Source organism: Mustela nivalis (genome assembly GCF_964662115.1).
Source record: "Mustela nivalis genome assembly, chromosome: 11".
Classification (NCBI taxonomy): Eukaryota; Metazoa; Chordata; class Mammalia; order Carnivora; family Mustelidae; genus Mustela; species Mustela nivalis.
Genome location: NC_139030.1, coordinates 76,303,411 through 76,318,158, shown reverse-complemented (window position 1 = coordinate 76,318,158; position 14,748 = coordinate 76,303,411). Strand labels below are relative to the sequence as shown.

The 14,748-nt window shown below is 41.2% G+C and overlaps 1 protein-coding gene across 5 annotated transcripts in view; it reads right to left on the bottom strand.

The window, feature by feature from the left end:
• The window catches only part of SP110 (SP110 nuclear body protein), a 34,567-nt gene that overhangs the window by 4,893 nt on the left and 14,926 nt on the right, over positions 1-14,748 (bottom strand). For 4 of the 5 annotated variants that reach the window (XM_082690793.1, XM_082690795.1, XM_082690794.1 and 1 more), the window contains exons 9-15: positions 12,936-13,019; positions 9,853-9,918; positions 8,131-8,274; positions 6,801-6,869; positions 2,782-2,880; positions 2,177-2,319; positions 1,298-1,339 (exon numbers count right to left, since the gene is read on the bottom strand). In XM_082690793.1, coding sequence (XP_082546919.1) covers positions 1,298-1,339; positions 2,177-2,319; positions 2,782-2,880; positions 6,801-6,869; positions 8,131-8,274; positions 9,853-9,918; positions 12,936-13,019 — 647 coding nt within the window. Of the gene's footprint in view, positions 1-1,286; positions 1,340-2,176; positions 2,320-2,781; positions 2,881-6,800; positions 6,870-8,130; positions 8,275-9,852; positions 9,919-12,935; positions 13,020-14,748 lie in introns of all 5 variants that reach the window. The other variant, XR_014300573.1, reaches the window with a different exon arrangement.

Genomic DNA, 14,748 nt, shown 5'->3' with positions numbered 1-14,748 from the left:
CACTCGGAGGGATGCCTGGGTGGCTCAGTCGGTTAAGCGTTTGCCTTGGGCTCAGGTCATGGTCTTGTTGTCCTGGGATCGAGCCCTGTGTTGGGCTCCCTGCTCAGTGTAACATTATGAGTGAGAAGGAACTATAATATTGGGACCATTGATTAATGCTCTGGATTTAAAATATCTTTATTATTTTGTTTGCTCATTACAAAAGTAATAAATGGACATTTTCTACCTGTACATAAACATATAATATGGAAAACAATGTCTTATATAATCCTATGCCAAAAATAACCAATTCATTCAGATATATTTTCAATCATAGACCTACGTAGTCACATAAACAAAATCGGGTTCCTTCTACTACTACTACTAGTTTAAACTTCTGAAACTTTCTTGACTTTAGAACCTTTGAGTGGTTTTCTATTGACTAAGGAGGAGTCTATGACCATGCTTTTTTTTTTTTTGAACACCCGTCAGTAGATGTATCCATTTGTTTTATAATAATGATGGCCATTTGTATTCTTCCCTAATTTTTGGCTATTACAAGGAGCACCTCTGTACACATTAAGATATTTCAAATCAGCATGGACAAGATATTTTATAAAATAAACAGCTTTGGGGGACTCTTTGGCTTTTTAAACTTTGAATGAATCCAGCCAAGGGTCAGGGCAGCCTCCAGGGTGACATGAGAAAGGCACCATTGCCTCTGCCTAAGGTTTAGATCAATGGGAAGTTCATGAGTGAGATTTGTATCTGGAGGGCATATTTAAGCAAGTGAAGAAGGTTGAGGAGGAAGAGCACAAGACAATGATGACTGCCATTTTCACCTGGAGGGATGTTCTGCTGAGACAAAGCCCAGTTCAAACACTATTTTGTTTTGGTACTGTTGATAGTGAGCATGTTGAATTGAGGAATAGTTACGTTCCATCAAGGATGGTCTTCTTGCTCTTCCACATACTGTTCTTATCTACCTCTATTTCATAATTACTTTTCAAACTAGAGCACTCTATTTCTGACAACTTTGGTCTGTATTCATCCAAATATCCAGGTCTAAAACACATGTACATCATCAGTTTCTGTCCTTTTATTTTAAGAGTTATTTGTGGCCCCATATTAAATGAACTGTGAAATTATGGTGGCACATACATGTACCAGTGTGCCAATGCTATTGTCATGAGGATGCAATGCCTAAAAGTAAAGGTGACCCAGGGCTGGGGAACTTGAGGACTCAAAAGTAAGCCTTTGGATGCAGAGTCTGCAATACGGAGACTGAAAATGTGGTAGAAATTCACCTGCTCTTTACCTCTCTCTTGACACTTCTTGGAGGACAGAGCAAAAGTCCTTTCTGAAAGAGAGAAGGGGTCAGTGATTGAGGTTATTCTAGAGCCTCTTCTTTTGTCCACATCGAAATTCCCACTTCCTAGTGAATATTTGTACTAGGACATCCTACTCAGTCTCAAACCCATGGTGTCTGAGAGAAACATTAGCTCCATCCTCCAATCAGTTCTTCTTCTGGACTTCACTTGACAAAATAAGTTTTTCCCCCATTGCTCAAGCCCAAGACCCATTAGTCCTTTCCAGTTCTTTTCTCACCCATTTTTTCCTCTCCACTTTTCCTTCTGTAGGTAAAGTCCTTATGATTCCATCCCAGTGATAATTTTTTTAGTGTTTTGGGGAGGCTTTGTGTTGGGTTCTGGGATCACAAAGACCACTAGCTTTGTTTGTTGCTCACAGAATAGATTGTGAGCCGGGGAAGTATAAACGAGGGACTGACTGACTGCATGACAGACAGGATAGTCTGGAAAGGTGTCACCCAGGGGTCCAGATAGTTGGGTATGGAGGAGGTCTTTATTGGGCAGAGGGTGCAAGGAAGGTCTCAGAGGTCTGTGTCTCTATCTGGCTTCCTCCTAGCTCACCCCATCTAATACCCCCAGTCTAAGCTTCTTAAAACTCTCCAGACCTCACCCTCACAGCTCTTTCCTCACATTTAACATTCTCTGCTGTGGGTACCACCACTCTGCATTCCTAACTTTCTCACCCACAAATTTTTCTATGAAAAATCTAGTTCTTTCTCAATCATGCTTTTGAATCCTAAAGGAAATTCCTTCACATTTCTGCAATTGGAATTCCACTTACCCTTCCAGGAATTAAACCCTTCACCCATCTGTTCCCTGTTAAATACCTCCAGAAGTTCTCCTAAGGTCTTTCCTCTGCAATATATAGTCTCCTTCCATTTCTTTGTATGTGCCCGTTTTCCTTCGATTTCAAATTCTTTTGGTGTGAACCAAACCCCCTCCTCATTCCGAATGCACTTCTCTGAGGAGCCTGTAAGATAAAGATGGACTATTCCTAGATCCAATTTCATTCTCTGTGAATTCACCCTAAACCTCAAATCCCTAATTATGGTTGTTCCACCTGCCTGGGTCCAGAGAGCCTCCCTGTAGGGAGGGAGCAGTAGCAAAAGAGTCTGGATTCCTCCTCTCTCAGACTGAAGGAAGCCCTAAAACCTGCAGGAGTGCTGTGGGAGTAGGAGAGGATTTGCATTTTTTGTGACATCTACATGAGGCAAGTAGTGCCTTTGGGTCCATGGGTGACTTCCTTGTGGGAGTAGAGTGGCCCAGCTGCCAGGTTTACCATGACACAGAAAACTAAAAATTCTTTCTTAGCAAGCACTTCTTTCTCAGGAACCTCGCTTGCAGGGATCATTTTCTGGGTGATTCAACACACTGGCACTTCTCTCTCTTCTAGTGGTTTTAGGGGTTCCAAAGAGAAGAATGAGAAACTCACCTTGTTTCAGTTTCTCTTTGTATAAAATCCCTTTGGCTTCACCACAGGTCACAGGAAGCTCAGGAGAGAGAAAATCTACAGTTTCATCTTCAGGTTTTTCTGAAAGTAGAAAGGAAAGTAGAAGAGTGTAGTGTTGCTCAGTCTTCATTCTCTTTTCCTCATGGATTTTCCTTTCCCTGAATTCTGATAATAGTAATAACAATTATCATGTAAATGGCACCAGAGACAACCTCTGGTTAACTGGCAGGGGGTCTTCCATTTTAAGAGGCAGGTTAGCTAACATGGACAGAGCAGTTTCCAATAAACCAAACCATTGCCACCAACATTACATCAAACAAAATGGTTAGTAAAACATACAACGGTTTTAATTCATAAGCTAACTGGCCATCACCTAAGTTTCCTTTATTACATAAGCATCCTGCTTATCCTTCTGTGTGAATAGAAGTTGCCTGCTCAAAATATTTTGTGGTGCACATGTGGCTAGAGAAAAGGTTTTTTCCTATAATCTTATCTCCTGATTTAAACCAAGGCAGCATGAGTGTGATGCTTAGCACTGAGTTACTATCGTCAGTCTTCATTTTTTGTGTCCTTTTTCATTTTATTATTTTTCTGTTTCTTTCCCTATGAATAAAAAAGAAAACCCGCAAGAACTCTAGACTAATCTGCAAATTGCACATGGAGAGATTTGGTAACTGTGAAACCCTGAGTGGGGATGTGGGATATTGATTCAGGAGAAGAAGTTATAAAAGTTTAAAATAAATATCAACAATTCCTGCTTCTTTTTGTCCCAGCCTCTCTGTAGATGGATTCATTCCAGAGAGACTGCAAGAGCTGTCTCTGGGGGCAAGGAGAAAGCTCTTCCTATGGCTTATGTTGCTTATACAGGATGTTACTTGTGGAATAAGTCTAGGTGAACAACCAGTCCAACTTTCTCAAATACTTATTAAAAGAACCAAAGGGAGGGTCCCCTATGTGGCTCAGTCAGTTAAGTCTCTGCCTTCAGCTCAGGTCATGATCCCAGGGTCCTGCGATCAAACCCTGTGTCCAGCTCTCTGCCCAGCAGGGAGCCTGCTTTTCCTTCTCACGTTGCTGCTCCACCTGCTTGTTCTAAATCTAAATCTAAATCTCTCTGTTAAATAAATAAATAAATAAAGTCTTTAAAAAAAAAACAAACAAAAAGAAGTGTATGAAAAAGAGAGCACCATTGGAAAAAGAACAGAGCAGCATCAATGGTGAAGAAACCATTAGTTACTTTGGAAAGATGTGAACTGGAGTCAGATAAGAAAGCAGAGATCCCTGAGGACTGAAAGGATGGCTCCCCTGAATAGAATGATAGAAGATGTCCAGTCTAGGAAGGGCAGGGTCTATAGCAAGCCTGGGTAGGAATAGGGGGTAGGAAGAACTTAGTTTCAAGAGCCAGCCGGAATTCTTGCATGGAATGGCCGGCTCCACTACTTGTCTCCAGACTCTGGCTACTCAACTGATATGGCCCAGAGGATGACAGCTCAGCCTCAGGAGCCAGATTGGCTGGGCGTATAGTCTTGACTATGCAATTTACTTGCAAGTTTATGTTAAGTGTGTATTATTGTCAAAGTTGAGTGAAAGATTTGTCCCTGGGGTTTCCTAATGTGGGTGACAAGGCAGAGCCACAAGCAACTTTGGACTACTGCAAATCCCAAGGGGGATTAGCAGGGCACTGGGGACCTTGTATAGTTCTCTGTCTCATGGAACTAATTTCTTAATTCCCTATGGTAAATACAGGTCCCAGACATCCTTATAAGCAGATGCAGGAACAGTGAGTGGGTGGTGCTGGCAGTTCTGGGCAGCAAGCCAGGGTGCAGAGTTGTGGGCACAAGCAAGACTCTGTCCTTTTCTTGGTGTAGGCAGCTTACCAAGTCAGGCAGGACCTTGGGTCCTGAGTAGCTCCAAAGCCACCACCATGTATCTAAGGAGGGACAGCTCTCTGATCTGTTCCCAATAATTTTGCATTTGGCTTATTCTTCCTCTTGCAAACAGGCTTTTAAGGATGGAACCCTGAGGAGAAGGCCTGCCTGGAGCTCTCCCACATCTATGAGATCACCATTTATAAGTGTGAACAAATAGTGAGGAGCCTGTTATGAAAGGTAAGCAATTAACAAAGAGAGTTCATGGGAATGAAAAGCATGATGGAGGAAACAAAAAGAAAGCCTAACAGAGACAAGGAAAAACAGAATGGAAAAAAAGTAATTACTGATTGGATAGATGAACATAGGGAAAAGGCAAAAGGTGAGAATCATTCATGGACAGACATAGCCTGGGGAAAGGTCTGGAGCTCCATGGTAGTAGTCATTGGAGCTCATACTGCATTGTATGAGTAAACTGAGGCTCTGATATTGGTATTCATACTTTGCAAAGAAGAACGGATAAAGTATTGATCTGGCAGTTATTTAAGCATAAACCCTGTGAGGCATGAAGAAGTTGGACGTAGAGCAATGAGCAAGATTGACTGCTTACTGATCTCATTTGCCCTTCACAGAGTCAACAGTTAATTATAGTTGTGACAAGTGCCATGAAGAAAAACAACACCGGGTTCTATGAAGTCATGTCAGGGAGACTCATCCTTGCCTGCTGGGACAGAGAATGCTTACTTCAAGTTGAGGCCCGAGGGTGTGAAGCAAAGGGAAGTTGAGCAAGGGGGATTATTAGCTTTGGGGAGGGAGTGTATGAGGGGGGACACACTGTGGAAGTCATGAGCAGGAAAGGAGGACATAGCATCTAGTTTCAAAATGGCCCATTCTCTGAGAAATCAGGCTAGTGGGGGCACTCAGCATGTGGGTAGGGGTTGGATTGTGGGTGTGGGTTATGTTATGTTTCTTGACCTAGGTGCCAGCTACATGTGAGTTTTTCCTTTGTGTTAATTCCTCAAGGTGTACATTTATGGTACATGCATTTTTCTTAGGCCTATTACACGAGCGCTACTCAACATGTGATGTGTTAAGAGATAGCAGCTTGATCAAAATAGAATCAAGGCTCTCAAGGTTGTGGCATCTAGCCCTATGTTGGGCTCCACGCTGGGTGTGGACACTGCTTGGGATTCTCTCTCTCCCTCAACCTCTGCCCAGGTGTCCCCTGGGGAACTCATTTACTTTTGTCACACTCTCTCTCTCAAAAAAAAAAAAAAAAAAAAAAAGAAAAAGAAAGAAAGAAAAAAGAAAAAGAAATGGATATCAAGGCATCTCCACTGAGATGGTCTGTAAAGACAGTGTGTTCAGTGTCGCAGATAATTTATAAGCTCCTTCTTTTTGCAGACCTGCCACAGACTTGTCAATGGCCCCAGTCTGTGGGCCCTACCTCAAGTAGCACCTGTTCTACCTCAACAGTAAATTCAATACATTCATGGGGAAAAAAAGACCAATGTCACTGAACCATAAAGGGAAGGGAGAGTGAGAGGAGATAGTGCTGAAGAAGTGTCACAAAAGCAGAAGAAAAATGAGTGCAGGCAGAAAAAGAGGAGGGGGAAAAGGAGGAGGAAGAGAGTGGGAGAATGACCCCAAGAGGTCTCGGAGTGCAGGGGGCAGAAGCAAGCCAAGGGGCTGATCCACAGAGACCAGTCCAGCACCCCTGTCTATCACAGGAAGAGAAAGCTCATCTCTCTGCAAATAGGAACACCATCAGGGCCTTGCTTCCCTAAGAGTTTTCACCAAATTTTACAATGAAGGAAGTAGAAGTTGATGTTAGAACTTGACTCATGGGTTCAGTCATTTTCTCTTAAACATTTTGGGTCTTTGTTGGTGGATTCTGCGTTGAAGAATCCATCCCAGTGGAGAAGTTGGTGATTGGGTAGGCAACCCAAGGTATGCACTGGCTTTCACCTGGAGTGTCAGGTGTGACATTTTGTTAGAGCAGAGAAGAATGCAGGTGAGAACCTATGCAGAGGAGGACAAGGATGGGAAGGAAAGAGAAGAAGACAGGAAGACAGACAATCAGCTGCTGGCCAGGGTGCCATGCAGTCTGATGGACAGTCCCTGCCTCTGGCTTACCCTTTGGAGGAATGTTTTTCTGACACTTTCTTGTTGAACTTGAATCAACATCTTTTTTCCTTTTCTTCTCTAAAAAAAAAATGAAAGAAATTAATGTCATCAATAGTTTGAAACAGATTTTTATGTTTTCTATATCAACTATTTTAATGTAATTTTTTTTCTGTCATTCTACCACTTTGGAGAAACAAGATAGATATGAATCTTGTGAAATGAACATTAAGTAATAATAAGTAAAATCTAACAAAATAAACATAAAAAATAAAAATAAAGTTTTATGTGCATTTGCTTATATATAATTGTCTCTGGCTCCTTTCATTCTACAGTGGCAGTGTCCAGTAGTTGCACTGGAGACTGTATGGCCGACAAATCTTGAACCATTATCTGGCCCTGTTAGAAAAAGTTTGCCAAGTGCTGGCTTAGAACAACCCAGTTGTACTTCTCCTTCATGTTACTCATTCATCACAAGCTAGTTCCGTGTCATTGACATACATTCATCATATGCAGTTCCATGTCATTGACATACATGGATCTTGGGAACAGAGCAACCTCTCTCTAGAACACTGTTGGTCCCATGGCAGAGAAAAAGGTGATACAAAGGTTGTTAAAGCTTTGGCTTTGAAGTGACCCTCACACCTGTCCACATTTCTTTGGCCAAGTCAAGTGAATGGCCACACTGGAGTCCACAGGGCAAGGGTTTATAACCTTCTGAGATATCAGTGAGCAGTAATACAATCTATCACAAGCAAGATGCAAAAAGATTCCAAGGAAAACATGGGTGGAATATCATTCTTTGTTTTTAATCTGTCAACTCAGAAAAGTTCTATTATTTCTAGTTTTGGTGGAGGTGGAGGAAAAAGAGCATCTGTACGCTGTCAATGGGAGTCTAAAATGGCAACAATACGATCATCAGTCTGTGCTAATTTTAAATATTGATTTAGCTACTTCACATCTAGAAATAAGCCATTAAGAAATACTCTTAAGAGTGTGTCCACTTTGAGGATTGGTGCCAATCCTCCCATGGAACAAGCATGAATCTGACAGAAGCCCTCAGACCCATTGGAACAGTGGTGACTCTACTAACAGAAATGTAAACAGTAGACACTGGGAAGTAGTCATGTTGAGTCCATGTGGCACAGCTGAACTGACCTGCTTGTTGAGAGCACTGCATTAACTTCTTTCCACAATCACTCTCAGTCCAGAAGCTCCTTGCTGTCTCGTCTGCTCTACTCCCTTCTACCATTTCCTTCACATAATACCCAACCCTGTGCCTGCTCCCTGAGAGGCCCTCCCACACTGAGCAATTGGATGGCAGATTCAGTCCCCAGCTTACCCTTTGGTCCAGAGGTTTGGACACATTCAGTCCTTGCCTTTGGGGCCCTTGTCATGATCTTAGAGTTCCTGGTTGAATCACCTTTCCCTTCAGTTGCTTGATCCACCGCATGGAGTTTCTCTTGGATTCTGGGCCTAGGTGAGGCTGCACATGGGATAGCGATTTGTGAATAGTTTAAATGGGGTCCCCAGTGAACTGCCTCCTCCCCCTTTAGTGACTTCCCCTCTCATACCCCAGTCCTCAACCTTTCAGGAAATCCCTGTACCCTTGTACTTCATTTTTAATGTTATTTTCTTATAGTTATTCCTCTTCTTTTTTGTGTGTAGCTTTTTTTCTTTCCCAAACTAACAATACTTCATCTTGTTTCTCTTTCCCCCCGTCAACTCCCCTTTTTGTCTTATTACACATCAACTAGAATGTAAACTTCATGAGGGCAGTGATATTTGTGATTTGCTCGATGCTGAACCCATTGGACCTGGGACATGGACCTGGCACATACCTTATACTCCATTCGCCTTTGATGACTGAATATATAAGGGGAAATATTATATTGAAAATATTAAACTGATGTTTTTTTTTATCCTTATGAATCACAATGGCCCAGGGTTCCCTAATTATTATATCAATAAGTATCTGGGAAAGGATAGATCCTGGCTAGAACTGAGATGTCACTGCTCAGTAGAGGCTATTTTGGAGACCTCATACTAAATCTTGAAACACAGAACTTGTTGAGAGCCCAAGGGATTTCTAAGTTCCAAAAATTACCTTTATAGGCTAAGAATACAAGTTTGGAGGTCTAAATGTGAAGTTTTCCTAGAAGTCATTGGTAAAGAAGCATATGACAAAGACTAAATTTCCTCCAGCTGTGGAAGGTGATGGGGTTGAAATCAGGAAAAAGAGAGAAGGGGAAGAAGAAGGCAAGCAAGGAGATCTGAGTCCCCTCCTGGGTCAAACCCGAGACTGAGAGGCCCTAGAAACAAGCAGGAAAATTCGGAGCATGTCCAAAGCAGTGGTGTTTATGTCATGATGCATGTTGGGAGCCGAGGGGAGATGCCCTCCCAGGGTCCTCACAGAATGGCCTAGAATCCAAGGAAATCCTTACTGATTGGCACACCTTGGATACATAGTTTTGAGTAAAAGTATGAAGGAAAAGGGAAGGAGAAGTATAGGAGAGAGAGAGAGAGAGAGTTCAGGGAGACAAGGACAGCAGAGAGATGAAGCAGAGGAACTAAAAAATGCAGTTTCACAAATTTTTTTTCCCTAAACTGCAAATAATCCAATTTTCATGCATGGAGTAGATACAAGAAAAACAAGCATGAGTCGATTCAGGTGATTTTGAATGCTCAGTAATTCTAAATCTAACTCCAGTTTGATACTGGGAGTCTGAATCCTGCCTGTCCATTAAGATTTGCTTGGTCTACTCATCCTTGCTCTGAGCCAGACTAGACACAGTCCTAATCTCAAAACTGTCTGACACCTCCTATCCAGTTCCACCCTATTCCTCCTTCTGATAAGAGGAAAGAAGTCTGCTGGAACCAACATGGTGTCTGGGTTCTCCTTCTTTTGTGAGGGGATGTCCTTTAATAGGGTGGTCTAGGAGGCAAGGATGGGACTGTCTGTGCTCCAGGGATACCCAGATGGCCATGTGGCTGGAGGAGGTCATACTGGTTATCCAGGTAAGCCCCTGAACAAGGGAATAGTAGCTTCATTCTTCTTGCTTACTTCTTGGGAGCTTTCTTTCCTGTCTTCTTTTTGAAGATGGAAGATTATGTTTTTCTGTCCTCTTTCCTAAAACAGGAAAAAAAAATCACTTATGGCTATAAATATTGATCTTCAAGCTTAAAATATCAATACTTTATAAATAAATTTATGTAAAAATACTCTATTTTATTTGGAAATAAAAAAAGAATTGAACAAAGTAGTAATAGATATACCAAATTATCAACATTTAAAATATGCCATTTAAAAAATAAATAAAACAAAATATATAATTTTTTTCAAGTTTATAACTAGTTTTTCGAGAGTAGAAGAAAATAGAGAGATTGTTATAAGCCACATATAAGAGATTTACTTAGTTAAAACTTAAGGATAAAAATCATAAAGGTGAAAGATGAATAGATTTGAATGTTTAAAAAATAAAAAATCCCCACACTTTAAAAAACATCCTTATAATATTAAGACAAAAAATGAGGGAAATTTCAGTATATATAAAATTTGCCTACATAGATAAAATCAAAGGTGTGCAGGCTCTAACCAAGTAATTGCACTTAGAAATTAATTCTGAGGAAATCAATTGGACATGTGTGCAAAGATACAAACACATACAAACATGATTTCTATTTTCATATAAAATTAGAGATAGCCTAACTGTCCGTCATATGGGCGATTATTTAAACTAAATTGCTAATTATACAATAATGTGCTGTATAACTAAAAGAAAGAAAAATAGATAACATTGATATGCAGATATATGTATTAAGTATATAATTAAAAAACTGTTTATAAACCCTATAGTGTGAGCTTCTATGTATATATATAGAATGAGATAATGTATGCAGATGTCTAAGGTACAGAAATAAACTAGGGGAAGCAGATATGAAATAGGAGTTTCACTTCGTGATTATTGAGAACACTGTATCACACAGACCAGGATAGTCTTATGCTACAGTACAAACAAAACCACAGTTTGGTGGCTTCATGTTCACAGTGTTATGTCTCAGTCACACAGAGTCCCTTGTGGGACTTGGAGTCTCCCTGCAGCCTTTGCGGTGGGGCTGAGACCCAGGCTTCTGGCACCTCCCTCTTCCACACACTTCTGTAGTCAGGGGGAGGAGGTGCAGAGTGGCACAGTGCTCTTCTGTGTTTTGACTCAGAAGTGACCCTAGCACCAGCTTATTGGCCAGACCTGTGATTGCCCCCCTATCTCCTGCAAAGAGCTGGGAAATGCAGCATCCAGGGCTGGGAAGAGAACTGGAAATAATGGTGAGCACTTAGCATTGCTCACCACCACAGTACATGGGGCAGGGACTGCTGATTATTCAGCTTTCTCTGGTGTCACTTTTCTTTGCTCATCAAGTGGTTGGATTTTGAGCTGGATACCTGTCCTTCGAGAATAAAAATGACATTTCCCAGCCTCCTTTGCAGTCAGGTGTAGTTGGGTCACTCTTGGTAGAGAAATGGTAACAGAATGTCTAAATGCAACCTACAGATGGTGTCCTCAATGGAGGAGACGCACCCTCCTAGACCTTGCCTCTTTCCTTTGGTGGGAATGTAGACCTGCTAGCTGGGCCCAGTGAGGGGATGCCACCCTCTGGGAATGGTGGTACAATAACTAAGGAGTTTGAGATTCTAGCCTACCTCCACATGGGAGTGAGAAATAAGTAAGCTCTCATATTTCAGCCACTGGTTCTTGAGGAGAAAGGTGGTTTTTGTCCCACACAGCAAGCTAATCTCAATGGCGGCTGCATATTGCTTTTATAGTGTGGAAATTTTTTTATGTTGAAAAAAAAAAATCACTATTTTAAAAAGCACAAATCTTTTTATGGTCTAGCATGTCTTTCATAGCCTGGAAGAGTGTTAACTACCCAAAAAAGTAACATTAGTTCCACCCTAACAGAGACCGAATAGGTTCTTTACACTTAGGCTTTTCCCCAGGTGATCTTTCCAAAGATGGTTTATTTCCATTATTTTTTGGATCTAGAAAGTAATAAGATAAAGTCATTTTAAAGAGGCTTTAAACTTGTGACCACATCATTTCAGACATTACTGAGTTGGCAAAGAGTTGACAACATTATTTAGGTCTCTTCCATTATAATGGGATCTGAAGAAAGTTCTAGGGGACCAAGGTGTTTGTCTTATGCCACCATCCTTTATCCATGGGATCTTGGAAAAACCCACTCATCCTTGACATGTCTCAGTCTCATCTGTAAAATTTGAAATCATTATTCAACCTTTTTCAAGGTTTGTTGTACAAATAAAATGAAATTATCCATGAGAAAATTTGAAGTATTTCTATATAAGTTAGTGTAATATGGGAGAAACTGTTAAAATGATCATTTGTATTTCAAGGTGGGCAAATTTTACCCATTCTTTCTGACAATAAATACTGGTCATTTGAGAGTTGCATTCTGTGGTTTTGGGACACAATGACCACATTGCCAACACACAGAAAAATACTCATATTCTTTTCTCCTCTGAGGATAGTGGTAGCAAATGGCCAATGGTAGCAGTGGTGAGGGCGCACTCCCATCACCGTTTGTCAATGCATGCCCACAGCCGTGTCAGCTGTAACCCCTCAGTTGTTTATAGGAAACACAAACACAGTTGCATTTGTGTTTATGATGAGCTGGTCTCTTCCCAGCTCTCCCAGAAAGGTCAAGTGGGCAACATGGAAATCTGGGTCTTGGGAGAGATTTTGTTCCATGATTTGGGAACTTCCAATAGAGTACCATGAATGTATTTAGAACACATTCAGCAGTAGTGGTACTGCTCCTAGGTAGAAAAAAGTTGACTTGGGGATTGGGGTGGGAAATCATTTTCTTTATGTATAAAGTATATGGAGAGACATAATTATTCCTCCTCAAAATAATTATCTACCTAGCTATCTAAACATAAACAGATATATAATATATTTGTGGTATTAAAATATCATAGGTTGTGTTCATGATTAGGAAAAAAATATCTGAGAGGGCTCCTGAGGGCAGTGATAATTGAAAAAGGGTTGAGAAACACTGATTTAGAGTCAAACAGTTCTGATTTGGGCTCTTGGGGACTGCATGCAGGGACTTGCAATCCCTCCTGTTTACCATGTGGGGTGCTTGGTGCTGTGCTGGGCGGCTCCTCCTGGAGGCTCTTTTCTTCATTCATTTCTGGTGAGTCATCACTGGTTTCTGAAAAAAATAAAAGACATTTCTTTCAGATCTCAGAATATCCTCTGGAAAGTCCCATAGGAGTTTCCAGAGGTCCCAGGAAAGACCTTTTGTGGTGAAGGCGGGAGTTTCCAGGTCTTGCTTGTACCTCCAAAACCCTTTCTTTCTTTCTTTCTTTCTTTCTTTCTTTCTTTCTTTCTTTCTTTCTTTCTTTCTTTCTTTCCTTCTTTCTTTCCTTCTTTCTTTCTTTCTTTTATAAAAAGATTTTATTTATTTATTTGACAGACAGAGATCACAAGTAGGCAGAGAGGCAGGCAGAGAGTGAGAGGGAAGCATGCTCCCCGCTGAGCAGAGAGCCTGATGCGGGGCTCCATCCGAGGACCCTGAGTTCATGACCTGAGCTGAAGACAGAGGCTTTAACCCACTAAGCCACCCAGGTGCCCCTCCATAACCCTTTCTGAGAATGATTCTACTACTGGGTCTGTCTGCCTCTGTGGTGGGGGGAGCAGAGCAAGGCTGGGCAGTAGCTTGTCTTCTACCAAGGGAGATATCCAGTGACGGGCAGTCATTTGAGCCCCTGGACCAGAAGCTCAAAGTGAAGTTGTGAATTCCTGGGGTGTCCCAGAAACCCTTTCAGGAGATCTTTGAGGTCAAAACTGGTCCCATACTAAGATGATCTTTGCCTTTTCGCTATGTTGACAAGTTTTCATGTGGAGCAGCAGTCATGGCAGGGAAAGCTGCTGGTACCCTAGGACAAATCAAAGTAGTGTCCCTAAACCGCATACAGTTTTCTCTGCCACAGACCATAAAAAAAAGAAGGAGAAGAAGAAAAAAGAAGTCAGTTTCATTTAAGAATGTTCCTGATGAAACAATGAAAATTATTAACTTTATTAAATTTCTACCTTTGAGTATATACCTTTTTTTTTCCTTAAGGATTTTATTTGTTTATTTGAGAGAGACAGTGAGCAGGAGGGAGAGGGAAAGAGAATCAGACTCTTCGCTGAGCACAGAGTCTGATGTGGGGCTGGATCCCATGACCGTAAGATCACAACCTGAGCTGCAACCAAGAGTCGAGAGTCAGATGCTTAGCTGACTGAGCCCTCCAGGCGCCCCTGTGTAGACATCTTTTTAATAGTCTATGTGGAAAACTGGAGAGTTTATCTAAAGCAGTTCGCTACATCTTGAAGCATGAATGTCAAGAGAAAAATACTCGTGTGTTGAGCTGCAAGCTTAGTGTCGAATTCAGTGAACCAAGATTTCCAAATGTTCGAGATACTGTAAAATCCTGTGTAAGCAGATAGGCCATTTAAAATGCAAGACGGCACAATGCGTTGTATTGCAACAGAGTATAACAAGTTAATTTAAAAAAAATTAAAATTTTATTTTATTTAAATTCAGTTAATTAACATATAGTGTATTATTAGTTTCAGAAGGGTGTAAGAAGTTAATTGCTGTGGTTTCAGATGTTAATTCACAACTAACCTTTAAGAAACCATCCCTTCTTGACTTTGGGTGCAATATCAAAGAATTATCTCAAGAAACTGTTTAAATACTCCACCCTCTGGAACTACAGATCCTCATGCAGCTGGATTATCTTCCTGTCCTCCCACCAAAGCAATGTTTCCCAACTGATCGAACACAGAAGCAACTACACACATTCAGCTGTCTTGAATTCAGCTAGACATGAAGAGGTTTGTAAAAATGTAAAATGGTGCCAGTCTTCTCACCAGTTTTTGCGTTTGGAAAATAT